The 18,153-nt window shown below is 32.8% G+C and overlaps 1 protein-coding gene across 9 annotated transcripts in view; it reads left to right on the top strand.

Annotated features, from left to right (window-relative positions):
• Pabp2 (poly(A) binding protein nuclear 1) overlaps window positions 1-13,398 on the top strand; it is a 49,952-nt gene extending 36,554 nt beyond the window's left edge. The window contains exons 6-10 of one of the 9 annotated variants that reach the window (XR_010881517.1): window positions 1,752-1,839; window positions 12,020-12,153; window positions 12,317-12,366; window positions 12,476-12,557; window positions 13,272-13,398. Coding sequence is in view for 5 of the 9 variants with exons in the window: in XM_067276313.1 (XP_067132414.1) it covers window positions 1,752-1,839; window positions 12,020-12,153; window positions 12,317-12,353 (259 nt within the window). In the remaining 4 variants the exon portion in view is untranslated. Of the gene's footprint in view, window positions 1-1,751; window positions 1,840-12,019; window positions 12,154-12,316; window positions 12,367-12,475 lie in introns of all 9 variants that reach the window. The other 8 variants (XR_010881516.1, XR_010881519.1, XR_010881518.1 and 5 more) reach the window with 8 other exon arrangements.
• Window positions 13,399-18,153: the final 4,755 nt, after the last annotated feature.

Here is an 18,153-nt window from a genome sequence, read left to right as displayed (position 1 = left end):
TTGAGAACCAGTGGCTTAGAGTAACACAGTTCAACTTAGCAAGATTTTACTGTATTATAAGATGTTTTGGCATCAAGAAAATTAACATGCTTAGAATGTTTTCAAATACTTGATAGTTAAAAATTTAGTTTTATGAAAAAAGATAGCTAGTATATATATATATTTCTGATTTCAACCATAGGAAAACATTCTCAAAAGAATAACTTAATTTCCATTATTAGGTTTATTTCCATATTTAATTTATTTTTATATGTTAATTATTTTACTTCTGAGTTTTTTAATTATAGTAGTCAAAGCATATATTTGTCATCAACAAGAATAATGATGATAATGTTATCTTTCTTTCAGTATATGTGTAGAGTAGATTACAGGAAACAGAACAATGTGTTTAGAAAATGTATTGATTGTTTCCTACTTCTACCAGTATCTGTGGTTTAAATATTTTTATGATTTTAATTAAACCAATTTTTAAAAATATATTTGCTTCACAAAGTTTCACTAATGACTCCAAATGATTAACATATCTGAATATTGAAAACATACTGTCTTAAGTAATTTAAATTACCAGACATTGAAAATTAAATTATAAATTTTTCAAAAGATTTGTTTTCAGTAATAATGAGCAGTTATTTATTGTGGCATCTTCACAACGCCAGGCTGTAATTTTTAATCATATTTTTAATTTATTTAATTTAAAATACAGTAGACCCCCCCTATAACACGGTAGATACGTTCTGTGTTATATGAATTCCATGTTGTACGAGTCACTTAAATACATGAGCCAATCACAGCCTGGCATGTGTGCAGTTTAGCAGCTATGGCTGTTTGAAAGGTGAAAACCTTTCCAAAAAATTAATGAATTTTAGACTAATTTGACTCAACATTTTGAAAACACATATAATTTTTTGGGAATAATCCATATAAACTATGCTATAAACAAAAAATTTTTGTAGGATTACTTACCAAGTGTGCACCATTTGACGATGCCATTGCTTAAGCTTGCTTTCGTCGCAGAGCAGCTCATCGAACGGCGGGCGTGTGTTTCCTGATAAGTTATTTTTCTGCAAAAAATTTGCTGAACTTTGGATCATTAATAAAAATATAATTTTTATGGCCGTTGAATAATAAATGTTTTTTAGTAGGTTCAGTGCTCGTTTAAACTCAACAGTTTGTGCAGTGTCCACTATTGGTCCAGATTTGACCAATCCTGTCGCGACACGAGTCAGCAATGACGTTTTACCATGTTATGTGAGTCTCTTTTAGCGTGTTACATGAACATGGTCACAATTTTTTCGCTGTGTTATAGGGGGGGTCTACTGTATACGCTTTCCATCTTCAAATTAGTAGTGATTTGCCCCTGTGCATGATACTTTTTCTTTAACAATAGAATCATGTCAGTCATCTATCTAACACCTTTCAGGAAAATTTTTGAATTGAAATAACATGCCTTTGTTTTAATCAGAAGTTTTTATATAGTTAATCAGGACCTCCTGTCCTTAAGTTTCCATATCTGGTTGCATCTTTCAACTATGTAACTCCATTCTTGAGATTAAACTACATTTTCTATTCAGCAATTTTCTGTGGAATATATGCCACAGTGGATAATAAGAAAGTATTTATTGTACTTAGCAATTTATATTAAAATTTCAGTTTTTTTTGTTTTTTAGTTATATTTGAACTTTAATTGCATTCATTTATCATATAGTTTAGATTATTTTTTTAAAGATATTCTAATTTAACTTAACTTTCAGGTTTGCTTATGTTGAATTTGCAGACAAAGATTCTATTCAGACTGCTATGGCGTTAGATGAATCACTTTTTAGAGGAAGACAAATAAAGGTTTGTAAAAGTTATCTATTAGTATGAATTTAAATACAGTAAAGTATATATGTATATTTTTATCATCATAGTTCCTTTCTTTGTTCTTTGAACATTGAACAATATAAAAAATGATTTATATTAAGTTGTTGCAAGTGAAATAGCCAATGTTTACTTCTGACTTTGAATGTTTATTAATTTAATTTAAAACTTACCTATTCAATCAAAATTGTCTCCACCAACATTAATACACTTTTCTCAATGCAATTGAAATGCATTAATCCCAATTTGATAGAAAGCATGAGAATGAGAAGCCAAAATCATTAAAGATACTTTTGATTGCATCCTCTTCCTTGAAGACTTTCCTTGACAAAGACTTTCCAAATGTATATTAAAAAAAAAAAAGTGAGTCTGTTGACAAAAAGTCTGGAGAATAAGGTTGATGGGGAGGAATTTTATTTGAATACTTTGATTTTTGTGACAAATAATTAAAGAAATACAGACCTTCAAACGATGCACCTTATCTCTCACTGAGTTTGTGTGGTACCTATTTGTCAAGCTTCTTGACTTTCCCTAACATATTTAGATGTTGAGAAATGGTTGAATAATGTCCAGTGTGTTCAACCTTTTTGTGATTTCCCAGATAGTTCAGTGATGTTCTGATTTGATGACGATCTTCAATTCTGATCTTTGAGATTTGTATTCCATGAATGGAATTTTTTGAACTAATGCCTGGTGGCCTGCTCATTTACAGAACCTTCACCAAAAGTTTTATTGGTATTTTGGGTTGCTTTGGCTTCATTATGTCCCTGCTTATACTCAAAAAAGAAAATTGAATAATTTTCTTTTTTCTATGCCATCAGAAAAACTACTCTTAAACATGTGGAACTCACAATATCTATATGTATAACCCATTGAACGCATGTCCGTCTGTCCGTCCGTGTAACGTTATGCCAAAAACGGACAATAGAGGTGCCTGTATCGTGTGTCGTATTTCAAACATTTAAATTAACAATATAAAGTTTAGTTTTTAAGATGAAGAATTGTATACATTTATATATATTGTGCATCAAACTTTTAAAAATTAAGTGCATAAAACTTTCATATCTTAAGTGCATCAAACATGCCTCATAGGAATTTGTAATGCTGCTAGAATGCCCACTAGGGGCATCTCAGGCTACTAGTAAATGAGATTGCATTTTTAAATTCACATATTATGTGTGTGCACTTCCAATTGCAAACATACAGCACTGTTCACATGGAAAAAGTTGAACTACAAGGCCAGAAAAGTTTAAATTTTAAAAAATAGCCATTATATTTGCACTGACCCAATAGAATCTTTTTCTCTGCAGAATAAACAATGTAATATAATATCAACTCAAAACCCTATTTAATTGATTAAAGCCAAACAATCTGCCAAATTATCAAGCTATGTTAATAATTAGTTACCAATTAATTTGACTAGAGGAAGGTGGATATGCTGTCATCTCATATTGATTTTAATAATTATACACTCATTGCCATAAAAATTAGAACACTAAGGAGTTGTTGAAATCAAATGAAATTGTACACTGTGCATGTGTGAGAGTAATGGTGATATAAGTAAGTGATTATAAAATGAAAGCAAAGGGATCATTTACTGCAGGAAAAATATAAATGAAAGGAGGTTGCATGAAAACACAAATGTGATACAAGAGGGCTTGGAGGCATACGTGTGTTGTATGGTATCCTCCAGCATCTCAATTTACAATTGCTGGAACTGGTCATCTAGTTCAGCCAAACTCCTAGGCTGTCCAACTTGGCATCCCAGGTGATCCCAAACATATTCAATCAGTGACAAATTGAGACTGGGCAGGCCAGGGAAGTGTGGCAATGTAGTGGACACAGTCCTTGCTGTGTGGTCAGTCATGGTCCTGTTGGAAAATGGCTCTTGGGAGCCCTGCCATGAGAGGTAACACATGTGGCTTCAGGATGTCACTAATGTATTGTTGGACTGTCATAGTACCTTGGATCACTACTAGACATGACTGGCTGTTGTGTGTGATGGCACCTAGACAGTCATATCATCTATGGAGGTGGGGAGCTGTTCCAAAGTGCAGCCAGGATTGAGGTATTTATGAAGAGGCCTCCAGGCATAAACATGGTGTCATCAGTGCCCAAACTGAATCTGGATTTAATGCTGTGTACAACCAGTTCAATGCTGTTGCAGTCCAATTCTCACTGGAACAACAACACTCCAAGCAGAGGCAGTGGGTGGTGTCATTGGCAGCACATGTAATGGCTGTCTCAATATCAAATGCTCCTTACCAGGTGCCTCAAAATGGTATGGACAGATACAGACCTGTAATGATGACACCACATGATGGACAACAATATGGTCGGCTATGTGCTTGCTTGTCTGATGACCAGGCAATCCTCTAAGCTAGTGGTCTGCTGAGGGCATCCTGAACCTGGTCACCTGTGTGCAGGCTCTCTCTTGTTCACTGGTCCCAACACCACTTCACAGTGTTGTCAGAATGGCCTAGGTGGCGGGCTGTTTGGCAAGATGACCATTTGGCTTCTCTCAACCCTGATGATCCTTCTCCCCTCAAACTTGGTTAGTTGTTCATATGGTCTTTGATTGTGACAAAGGCATCTCTACTGATACAGCATCCCTCTGAACAGGTAAACTGCAGTTAGGATGCTTTTGCACACGTTTTTTAATAAGTTAAGGGAGACACACTTTAATGTTGTCTGCTGGCATTACACAATGAGTCATCTCACTATAACTGTAATCATTTCCATATCCTCCTGAGACTTATCTGCATGCCTAGTTTCACAGCAATATGACAACTCTTTCTTGGTGTCTCTCTCTAATTTTTATGGTAGTGAGGGCAATAAATTAAGTTTTAATTTAGAATATTCCAGAAGAAAAAGAAAAAGAATTTGCCCACTGCATGACTTGAACCTGCAACTTTTTACTTACCATACAGATCATGGATCTCTGTCTGATCTTCACTTCCAGAACTATTAATTAATTTTAGGTATAACCATATGGTTGATGGAGCTGCCTTAAGTGTCCACGGCTTTATTTCCTTGTCACTCAGTCAGCTAATGCTTTACCTCAACATAGTACAGGTATACCTCACCTTACATCGGTAATTGGTTCCAGGCGAGGCGATGTAAGTCAAATTTACTTGTGTAGTTACGATGTAAGTCGAACTATGGTGGAAAATGCCAATAATGACAACTTAAAGACCGCTAAATAAGACAACAACACAGAAACACAGATGTTTTCATGTTTCGTTCTCTAGGATTTATGATGATTATATTAACATTTCTATAAATGTACATATTTTAATATGATTTTATGTGCTTTTAATGCTTTTCTAGTGATATTACGACTTCAATATTTGTGGCAGACGGATGTAAAGTCAAATAAAATGACTTAAACTTGATTTTTATTTTTCCATATACTTTTTTCACAAACAACATAAAATCGAGAACAACATAACTCGAAGTATACCTGTATATGTATATAATCAATTAAATTGGGTTTTGAGTTGTTGATATATTGGTGCTGCATACAGACATTTGCTCAAACATATTGAGCAAAACAAACAATATGCTACTTTTATTGAGCTGACATTCATGTTAACACACAAATTAATCAAATCCTTGTTTATCTGAATAGCCTACAATGTAATATACCATATATCTCAGCAGATAAGACGATAGTTGAATCATAAAAAAAGGCCTCCAAAATCTGGGGTCATCTTATAGGACAGATACAAAAAATTAGATTGAAATTTATATAAATTAAAACCATTATTAAAAAATGGACAAACCGTAATTATTTACTAGGGAGAGTAGGGTAGGTGCATAAAATAGAATAGCCCATACGACGTTTTTGTGAATAGTCAAGGTCATTACCCGAATGCCAAATCAGTGTGAATGCTTGCAACAATCGCAAGGCAGTGTTGCCAGATGCAAGAAAATAAATTTGTTCATTTGAAAAATTACAAATAGGACATAATTCTGTATACGCTATACAGTATTATTATTCAGATGATGATCGCTGATTTAAACTAAATTCATAGGCCATTGATAGTTTGGGGGTTGTCTTATAGGACAGATATAAGCTAAAACTATAAAACTTCAATGAAAATTTATACCTCATTTTATCTGAAGGTCATTTTATCTGCCAAGATGTACGGTATTTAAAATGTGAATGAAAAGTAACTTGAGAATCATAAACCATGTGTAAGTATTTAAATTTATCACTGTCTCTATCAAAGATCCTTTCAAGTGCCATATTTCTTATTTTTGCAGATATCCTCTACATTGAAATATTAATAACATTATTTATATTTAAGGTTTTTATTTGCAATATTCAAGAAGCTTATCAGTTTTCCTCTGTAGTTCACTCTTCATCTTTGAAAGCAAAAACTGTCATCTGCATAAACAATTAATTTCTCTCTTTTGATTTATTGATTGGTAATTTTATCTTCCAGGTTATAAAAATATTTGTGAAAAATCAGACATATAAATTGAATAAATATGGACTTTTGAAGATCCCTGCAATTTAAAAAGTATTAGAATGTGAAATTTGTTGAAGGATTACTGTATCAAATTTAGCAAATAGATGCTTTGGAAGTCTACTTTAGCTGCCATACATTAACAGAAATATTAATTTATTTAAATTTACTGAATTAAATGCTTTGGATAGGTCAAAAAAAAGTTATGTTACAGATAGAGGATGTTGAATTAAGCTTGAGAGAACAAATATAGCATTTAAAGTTCTCTTATTCTTTGATAAAGCTGGTACAGACTAGAGAGATTGTTTCAACATTCTAAACTATTAACCAATTCTTTAATAGGTATCAACAAACAATTTTCCTCTAAATTGATAAGCTCTATTTGTCTATAGTTATGAGGATCTGACTGATCACCTCTCATATATATCATCAAGTAAAGTAAGAATTTTAATTTTTAGGAATTAATTCTGAAAAAAGTTTAACATTTTGATAAAACTTTAAGATTGGATGTTTAAATTCTAAATCCAAGGTCACCAAATGATGAATCATGCTCTGCAAACACATTTTATGTAGACCTTGAAGTATCAAAGGACAATCAGCAGTGATGATAGTGAAGTTTTGGTTCACCAATTCTGTGATGAAACTTAAATCTGAATTTAAAGCAAGATTTGCTGATTTAAGAAAAATAGTTGAACTTTTTGCAGATTTTGATGAACAGTTTTTCCTCTTTAACCTAACTGTGTACAGAGTAGTATCAAAGTGGCAGATGCTTTCAAATGTAATAAAGTTACCCTGAAAATGGAAATGATTGAGTTTTAGGAAGACTTTATTTTAAAGGACAAATGTACTGAAATTTTAAATAATCTTTGATATGAACAATTCTGGATTAAATGTGTTTGAGAGATAGTAAATATTAGGTATTTATATAGAATTTAAAACATTAACCATTAACTATTACATTTTTGAGCTTAATATATTTATATGAAATGGCATTCTCAAAGATGAACTTCATAAAGAATAAATTTAGAGATCTCAATTCATAGTTGTCTGCTGCCTCAGCTTACTGAGAATCAGTTGCATCAACTACATTTCAAATTTTAGCCAGATACTCCAAAGTAAGAAACGTCATTACTCACACCAGACATGAACTTTCATAAAATTGTATTATGCTTTGTTTTGTATTATTTATAAAAAAAAATCAAAAAACAAATTAGATTTAAAAGGTTTGATTAAAAAAAATTTGATGTTTTATTTATTGCCAAAATCACTTTTACTTTGTAGTATTTTATTGTCAGTATCTTTCTGAAAAACTGCTATTTCTCATTGTAAACATTCAGTTTCAGTCTAAACATTCTTCAGCATTGGTAATTTGAAATCTGCAAATCATCTTGCTTTAAACAAACTATAAGTTTTTATTTTATTTGTGAAAGCATTGAAGTGTAGAGGATGCCAAAATGGATGGCCTCCTCTGGGCATATTCAATATTCTTGATAGCATTGTTCTTGTTAATATCAAATTTAATTTTTACAGGAGAACAATCTGCAAAAAGTCATCAGTTATTGGGACCTTGAATAAGTTCTCGCTGTTTTACAGCAGGTGGCGTTACTAGAACTGTGTGCGTGTATTTTTAGATTGTGACGCATCTGTAAGGAAGTACAATAAGCAACCTTGAAAATCAGTATGTCATTTCGCCGAAGTGTAAACAACTTTTTTTTCGTGGTGTTAAAAATGTTGCATTTTGTGCCAAAAAAAGAGTATTTGCGGGGAATTTTATTGCACTATTTTTTTCAAAAAAAAATCTGCAGCTGAAGCATACAGAATTCTTGTTGAGACTTACGGTGACCATGCTCTGTCGGAAACAACATGCAGAGATTGGTTTAGACGCTTCAAAAATAATGATTTTGACATTGAAGATAAAAAACGTTCTGGCGCACCGAAAAAGTTTGAAGACGAGGAATTGGAGGCATTACTTCATGAAGACTCATGTCAGATGCTAGCTGAACTTGCAGAATCATTAGGAGTTGATCACACAACAGTATCAAAACATTTGAAAGGATTAGGAATGATTCAAAAGCAAGGACATTGGGTGCCGTACGAGTTGAAGCCGAGAGACGTCGAACGGCGTCTTTTCACGTGTGAACAGCTGCTTCAACGGCAGAAAAGGAAAGGTTTTCTGCATTGTATCGTGACTGGGGATGAAAAGTGGATTCACTACGATAATCCTAAGCGTAGAAAATCGTGGGGTAAGCCTGGCCATGCATCAACATCATCGGCAAAGCCGAATATCCATGGCTCAAAGCTTCTGCTCTGCATTTGGTGGGATCAGCTAGGTGTAGTTTATTATGAGCTGCTCAAACCGAATGAAACCATCACAGGAGATCGCTATCAACTACAATTGATGTGTTTGAGCCAAGCATTAAAAGAAAAACGGCCACTGTACGAGCAGAGACATGACAAAGTGATTTTGCAACATGACAATGCTCGGCCACATGTTGCACAAGCGGTGAAAACCTTCTTGGAAACACTTAAATGGGAAGTCCTACCCCACCCGCCGTATTCACCAGACATTGCCCCTTCCGATTATCACTTGTTCCGATCAATGGCACATGGCCTGGCTGAGCAGCACTTCCATTCTTATGAAGATGCCAAAAATTGGGTTGATTCTTGGATAGCCTCAAAAGATGTATCATTTTTCCGACGTGGAATTCAAATGCTGCCAGAACGATGGGAGAAAGTAGTGGCTAGTGATGGACAATACTTTCAGTGACATGTTTTTTATGACTTTTTTTAAATAAAGCATTAATTTTTACGAAAAAACAGCGAGAACTTATTCAAGGTCCCAATATTTTAAAACTTACACAATGATCCACATGAGACATTAATTAATTATTTATTTATTTCACATACAAAAGGAAATGTCACAAGGCAATTAATATCCTCCCTGAAAATAACCCCCATAATAAAGGATTAAAATATAAACAACAAAAAAATCAACAGAGATGATAAAAATATAATTAACAAACAAGAAAAATTTATAAATTATAAAGTAACTATTTACAAATGTGTTTAAAATGTAAGAAATCTTCACGTAAAGGTTGTTCCACAAAAAATGTTTGACTGTTTTACATTTAGCAGCGGACGAGTAGCCTCAAATAAAAGGTCGACCTCGCCATGGAATTGTCTTATCCCTCAACTGCGTTTGAAAGGACTGATTGCAAAGACACACATTGTATGTATTGTCTACAAAAGAAGTTTTATTCTTTATTGTAAGTTGTTCCACAAAGCCCATATTCTGAATAAACTGATAGAAAAAGGATCTGAAAGAAATGGCAAGCCTAAAAGATGGGGTTAAAAAACATTTGGTTAGAAGTAACACATAACAGAACTCTTTTAACTTATTTTGATCCTTGACAGATTTATGTATTGTAGAAATATAAGTAGTTTGTGTGGGTGAAAAGTTCCATTTAAAGCAAAATGCCAATTTGTTTCCAGAAAATTACTCCCTGAGAGTTCATCTGCTTATCATTAGATACAGTGTATGCTGATGTCTGATTAGCAAATAATTCTCATAATAGTTACAATTCTGAAAATCTCCAATCTCCTCATGTTAAGACACCTGTCCATTAACTTTTCATAATTCTCTGACAAATAAGCAACATGATCCTTAAATTTATTAATTAACAGAAGTAATATAGTCTATACAGGGATGAAAGATATGAATACTAAATGATCAATAACCATTTGTTATATATTTTGCAGGTATAACACAAGGTGATCAATAAAGATTTTTTGTTTTCTCTGAATAAGTTTTTCCTCGATTGCTAAAGCCAAAACACCAGTGCAATACATCCTATTAATTTATATGCCTCTATGTTGTTCAATAAGAACTTACTAACACAACTATGTAATTTGTTTGTCAATAAGTTTTATGATCAAAGCATCAAAATACTTTAAATCAGCAATTATCAACTATTTAATGCATACACAGAATCATAATTTTGCAACCAATCATTGTTAAGATCCTGCATTCAAAATCATTGTCAGTATTATCAGTTTTAATTCATGTTCTATAAATGGAACAACTTGATGAAGGCTATTAAAAGTAACTGAAAATGTTAGTTGTGCATTAAATGTTTGATAAGTGCTTATTTAAAGGTGTTTGATGCTTTATGTTATTTGAATCATCAAACAATAAAATAAGTTTGTTATTTATTCATAAGTCTTGGGGCAATCATCTCATTTGATTGAAGGTTATCGTAAAATTGACATAAATTGCTAGATTGTTTCTCATGAGGTAAAGGTGGAACTTTGTTAAGATGAACAAATAGTAAATTGTACTGAATGTATCAAAATATAATTATAGAAGTTACAAGAGGCAATAAAATAAAATTGTTAATCACTTTGCTGGTTTTCTACATATGTTCAATCAGTAAAGAACAGTTTCAATGTGTAACTAATGGGTGACAACTCAAGGTATGCATGGAAGTGCTATGACAGTAGTCAGAGTTCATATGCCTGATCATCATCAAACTTTTACTTTGTAAAATAAGGTTATAATGGTAAAATAATAATTAAAGCATTTAAATTAATTGTTTATTGATTTAATTAAAATACAGGCTATTTCTATATTATAGTGTTATAAGTTTTAATTAATATAAAAGCCTGTAAAGTTGTTTTTGTATTAATTAATCAAGTTATAGATTTGTTCACAGTGTCAGGGATAAATATTTATTAAGATAATTGTAATATTTTTATTTGTACTACAGTGGCATGCAGTGACATTTGATGATAGGGAAGCTGTGCCAGCCCTGGATAGAATCATTGGAAGCATTATACGGATATTTTGGTGTGTAGCATCCACGAGCTAAACCACGTGAGGTTGGTGCTCTTGTGAAGGGCATGCACAAATACCTGTAATCTGGCTGCTTTACACAATTCAAATATTTTCGCCATGGAAGCTGTCTCATATTCGACAATACAGCGCTTCCATTGGGAACATGCATATACGAATTTATATTCGAATATACAATAGCCATCTTATCATTTTTTTTTCACCTGTAGTATAGAAATATGTAATAAGATACATAATGCAGTTATAATAAAATATCAATTTTAATTAATTCAAAGTACGTTAAAACATGAAAATAATCACACAATATGTATTTATATTTTAGAAAATACAAGGGAAATGGTGTTTCCACAACTTCCATGGATGGCACGCCACTGTTGTACTAGTATATTCATTTTTTATTTAGTTCAAGGAATAGACATTTAAGCTTAGGTAGAAATACTTGCAAATTTCTAATATTTTAGTTCATGTGTAATTCATATAGAAAAATAATTTAGAAGGAGTACTCCTGAGAATAGGAGAGAAATGCCAGTATTTATAGTTTTAAGAAAATTAAAAACACTGCATAATTAAGAGTTTAAAAAAAAAAATAAGCTGGGTCACTGTTGCATTTGTTTTCCTACTAAATTCATTTGATAGTTATAAATTGGATTTGCCATTTTAATTGTGATTTAATTTTTTTCCAGTTGTCAGTTCACAATTTTGACTGATATGTGAATCAAAGAAACTTTTCAGAATGCTTTGTCTTAATTTCTTTCAGTATATAAAACTTATGAATATTTATACAAGTTTCTAAATCTTGCATGCTCAGAGAATATTTTAACAATGTTATTAGGTAATGCCAAAAAGAACGAATCGACCGGGAATTAGTACCACAAATAGACCACCAAGAGGACGTTATCGAGGAGGTGGGAGACCATATACTCGAGGGGCTTATTTTGGATATCGTCCAACCAGAAGGCCATACAGGTAATTATCATTTCTGCTCATTAAAACTTTTAAATCCTTAAGTTTATTCTTTCAATCTCCTCTTAAATTTGAGTGTAAAACTAAACAACTGGGTATGTACATATTAAAAAAGAGTTGCACTTTGTTGCTATAAACTTATATCTATTTGCTACATGTACCCAAGAAGGAGCACTTCTGGACAAGCATTCTTTAAAGTTTAATCCCTTTAATCTGGTATGTAATTAAAATTACTACCAATAATTCTTTCTCTAGCTTAGCTTTATATAAATGTGCATAATTTATTTTCAATCAAAGGCAACCAGATGTATTTTTCTCTTTGCAGAAGTCGGAGAGCATGGTATCATCCTTATTGAGAATGGGTTAAATATAAATTCAGGAACTTCGACAACTCAAACTTCTCCATTGTGAGTTTGTAGACCTGGAATCCTTCTGACATGTAAAAACTTTTTGATCTTATTGGCAATGTATATCATGCCATAGAATTACACTCGTTTTAGTAGTAGTATGAAATATGATCAGCATGTTATGGGTCAGTTTCCCAGGTTGTGTGCATGTTATTGCAAAATGGGGAAAATGATTTTTTTTTATAAGTTTGAGTGCGTGGTATCATGTTGCAATAACTTGCAACAATTTAATAAGATCTTTTTCATTCTTAAATTCGTACTCGTTTAATTTTTACTTAATTTAATATTATCAAACACTGGTAATATTGAATAGGGAATTGATCGATAGCACGTCAATATGCTGTAATGCTTGGATATATATTAGTGTAGTCAGTTTAGTAATAATTGCTCAATTTCGAGATGATTTTAAAAAAAAAAAAATGTAAGAATTTGTCCAGAAGTTGGTTAGACAAGAAAATATTTGCATTTTTTTTATTGTTTTGTTTTTTTTTTACGTTTTAAAATGTTTAATTTTAAAAATGTATATCTAATTAGCATATAATTTTTGTTTTGTCTGCAGAGTGTAAAGTAGCCCATCTTTCATTACATCAATAATTTCAATTTCATTGTATAGTCTACACTTAATATACATCTGGGCAAATTTTTCGTTTCGTGATAACTGCTTTCCACTCTGCAGTCGTGTTTACTCATGGTTTTCAGAATCTTCTTTTCCAGGCCTCCACGCTGCAGAACTTAACTCTCCAGCAGCTTTTCCATCTTCCTTACTTTTTCATAAATGTAAAAAATGAAAATAAAAAAAGATGTAAAAAATTGTCGAATAAAAATATGAAATATGTGGAAATGTTTTTGTCTATTTTTAATTTAAAATTATAAAATTTTGGATTTTATTTTTCTTTAAACTATTGTCTTCGAAATGCTTAGAGCCTAAGCATGAGATTAACCGCTAAAATTTAACAGCCCAATGCCCTAAATAAAACCGTCAAGCTTAAGAATTTTTGGTTTAACCATTCCTGAGACGTAATGCAAACTATACATCTATAACCTTTTAATATATATGGTGTAGATGTGTATTTTGCATTACATCTCGGGAATGGATAAACCAAAAAATTTTAAGCTTGGCAGGGTTATTTTAGGGCATTGGGGCGGTTAAAGATCAATTGAGCGGTGCCGCATCTCCAATGGGATCAGACTTACTTAATGTAAATTTTACTCGCTAGTGGTGTTAACAATTATAAATAAAACTAGTCTCAAAATTAAGCCTTTTGCCTCTATTAGAATAAAATTTATTAAACTAGTGTTTGGCGCCGTCTGTGATGAAATTTTAACTTTTTGCTAACAAGTCAAGTGTTTTTTAAACTTAAATCTTTATATTTGAAAGAATATCGCAATTTAACTGCCTGCAAATTTATCAATATGTTCTGGATTGTCGTACGTTTGTAGCCAATGATTTTATAAGTCTTATTAGGACCCACAAGATGAAAAGTGAAAACTGAAAAAGATTAGTTGGATCCTCGATTGGCATAGGAAAACATTCCGTGCGCGCAGCGTAGAGTTCGTAATTTTTATAAGCAGTGTGTGAATTTTTTGTTATAAACCATTGTCATATTTTTAAAGTATACTATCAATTAAACTAATCTGTCATTTCTAATTTTTGCTTTTTTTCAGTTTAATATTAACGCTCAAATGGCGCGCCACATAAGAGAAAAACTCGGGTTGGTTCGCTATGAGCTTCTAGGCCAGCGAATTTCAATCGGTGTGTGCCGCGAAAATTTTTGAAGGTCATTAAATAAATAATTTTCGAAAGAAGCCCAAAGAACAATAAGTGTACGCTCAAAATCAAAACTTCTTTAAATTGATTATACGATTTTTTTTCATTATGTATACGTTAACTTAGAAATAGCGGGACGAGTCTCTAGAGATAATTACCATACCACTTTTAAATGAAAATAGACTTAATGTTAATTGATTTTTCTTAGATCGGATATCTCATTAAATGTTCAACTATAATAAGTTGTATTTTTCATAAATTAATTATTGACAATACAATCTTTTTTTGATCATTGTAATTTAAGTGTGCCGCAGAAATTTAATTATAGGGTTAAGTGTGCCGTGATATAAACAGGTTGAGAAAAAAACTGTTCTCGCCCACATTAGAATAGATTTGTTGGGTTTTATAATGATTTTAAAGACGTTCATAATTTTATGGGTTACCGGTTGAGTAATTTACGTTAAAAGAATAATGTTATACTTTTTGATCCGTAATCTGTTTTGGTTTTATTCGTACATGGCAACGCGTTATTTGGGCGATCTGCCAAGGGGGGTGCCTCCCATGAGATATTTTATGGGAAAGTGGCCCCTTATTAAGAGTTATACTAACGAAGAAAACATGAAAACTACTTGCTCAGACCGTTGGCGAGGCGTAAACCCACGACCAACTACCAGTGTTCAGTGGTGTTATCCATTCCACCACTGGTAATCTCGATTTCAATTATAACAAATGGTTCATTGTGAGTGGCTTTAGTTTTTCCCATTGTAACCATAGAATCGAATAGATTCTAATTAGGGATTTAATCATAATTAAAATGTGCCAGGCGCCCCGAATTTGAACTGCTACTATCTATGGCAGTGCTTCTCAACCTTTTTTCGTCATGGTACACTTTTAATAATTTAAAAATTTGGCATCACCCACGGTTACTTCGGTATGTACCGCAGGACAACCAGTGACGTCATAACTGATTTTTAAACGCAATTGGTTATTTAGGTCACATTTTCTAAACGCCTTGGTAACTACCGGCAGTTACTGGTACCGTCGGTTACAATTTCCTAACGCGCTCTAGGAAGATTAAACTACTTGTCTGACGTCGCTTATGCATGGATATTCTCAGTGGCGGCACAGTGGTTGAGAATCACTAATCTATGGAGATACCTCCGTCAATGGAGTTTTGTATGAGCAAAGCTGAACTTTGTGACAATATCTGCAAAATGCGCCCAAAAAATGACTTAGAAATTCGTAATCAGAGCAAAAAACTGCAAGAATAATTTTGTTTTTTGGCCGAGTACATAGTCTAAAGTCCAACCTAGATGTTTAGAGTACAGGGGCTTTTCATGCTCGAAAAAAGGACCAGGGCGCCTCCCTGGTACAACGCTGATTCTAATGCATATCTTTTCACGGAAGTGGGTCGATACCTTGACGTCTAAGTGAATGTTCGAATAGAAGTTTTAAAGGAGTGATAATTTCTCAATAATAATGACTGTTGTTTTCATTGATTTTGGAAAGTGTCGGACATTTAGTTTAATGTTTTTTGTCGGTGCAAGAAGTGTTTGTTTTTTTCCAGTTCCACTATGAGATGAAGATAATTTGTTAGAAATAATTTAATTGAAAATTTTTATATTATTGAGAATTATTTTAATCCTTCCCATGTCTGTTAGTGGAGAACGATCTTTCTCAAAATGAAAATAGATTAAAAATTATTTACAATTTTGCAACAATCGGAATTTTAGTGAATACCTCCTTCTTCCTTCAGTCAACCGGCGATAAAAATGAAAATTAAAAAAATATTAAAATATTTAATATATCCACTACATATCTGAGACACATTCGTGACTCACTTGTGTGTTGTGGCACATGGATTGGGAAGCACTGTTGTATACTAATGTTTTATTATTATCCTTGTGTGTATTCATGTCATTAATTATGTTGGTTAATTATAGGCCTACTATTAAACTGCAGTGGCGTGCCACCCATGGAAGCTGTGGCACGGCTTTCCTTGTATTTTCTAAAATATAAATACATATTGTGCGATCATTTTCATATTTTAACGTACTTTGAGTTAATTAAAAAATTTTTATTATAACCGCATTATGTATTTTATTACAAATTTATATACATGTAAAAAATGATACAATTGCTATTGTATATTGACAAGACTGTCTTGTTTATAAAATTGCGCTGCTGTCAATGGCTGGACTCCTTAGAGGCATGAAGGAGTAGTACATGTCAGGAGTTGCAATTTGGCACAGAGTATTTGGTACCCAAATCATGCGCACATAAAAAGAATCAGACTTGTAGGTACTCGGGGGACCGAGAACCGAGTCAAAATAAAATACAAAATGGCGACACTTTCTACAAGCAGGCTCTAGTGCTAGATTTGCGCATGCGTTGCTCGTTGGGAAGTTGGAAATGGGAACGTTGCGAAATCAAATTTTGACAAACGAGTCTTTAAAAGAAAAACCCATTTACTTATCCCGTGTTATTCCCCACATATCTCTGGTCGAAACCTGCTGACCGTGACCGGTTGACCCCAGATATCTCCTTTCAGCATCGAAACATTTTTGAAACTAGATGGTGCTAGTCGTTAAAATTTTGTATTAAAACTAACTTTCGAAATATAATTTTTTTTTTGTTTCTTTTACATTTATTAATATATTTATTTTGTTTGTGAAAAATAAAAAATAATAATTTCGGACGATACAATAGCCAGAATTATTTTTTTCAAAAACGGGAACTTTTCGTCAGTCATCGACAAAAATTCAACTCGGGGCGACACGCAACGGAGAGAAATTCCGACATTGGGTAGGTTCAAGGCAAGGTCCTAGAATATATTCTACCCCAACCTACCTTTGTTAACCTACCCCAAGGTCCTAGAATATATTCTAGGACCTTGGGGTAGGTTAACAAACAAGCCTATCTAGCAAGCGTGAGAGAGAGTTTAAAATTGTTCGCGAGTCGGGAAATACTTGTGTTGATGGTGATGATTCAAAATTATTAAATCCAATCAATCGATCAATTATATTTTAGTCACAACCAAGCAAGCATAAACAAATAATTTAATAGTCAACTGCCGCGCCATCTAGATTTGGTTGCAGTCATAAGATTGTAACGTTTATTAATTTGAAACAAAATAATTATTCGCCCATTTAACATAATGAATAAATTTTTATTGTTGAATATTAGGATCAATTTTAAACGACAGTTTTCTACATCGTAATCTATGTCTTTCTATAAGACATAGATTTATGTTGGAAATTTTTTTGCCAATTCTTAACAATCAAATCCACTCTCCGTCGGTTACGCTTACGAGTTTCTCCGAATTCTGATTTCCAAATAATTATGTGTTTTTTACGTGGGAATAGACGAGAACATATCGGGATTCCGTATGGCTTTGGAATTGCAATTTAGAACGCAACAGAAATTTCCTATTGCTGTTTATTTTTACTGATGACAATAGACAAGAACGACCAAGATAAAATAGTTTTGTTTCTAAACACCAGAGGGCAAGCATCCGGTGAAAAATGCGAATAATCCCAAATACAGTAGTCTACCGACGCTTAACAAAACCCCGTGTAGTCTACGAACCTGTTCCATGTTTTCTTAAAATAACATAAATCTATGTCTTATAGAGAGACATAGATTAGAAATGTTAAAATTCTATACAAATTATCATTATCTTATCCCAACTATATGGAGTCGGCACTTCGATTCTTTCTCTTCCATTCTGTCCTGTCCAAAGCAACTTCCGGAGAATTGGCGGTCTTTTTTGGTCTTCCTCACCTTCTTGCCCCCTCCACTGACATCTCGAGGAATTTTCATACTGAA

This window comes from Centruroides vittatus, unplaced genomic scaffold (assembly GCF_030686945.1).
Source record: "Centruroides vittatus isolate TY-2023 unplaced genomic scaffold, ASM3068694v2 contig_680, whole genome shotgun sequence".
Taxonomy (NCBI): Eukaryota; Metazoa; Arthropoda; class Arachnida; order Scorpiones; family Buthidae; genus Centruroides; species Centruroides vittatus.
This window is presented reverse-complemented; position numbering and strand designations above follow the sequence as displayed.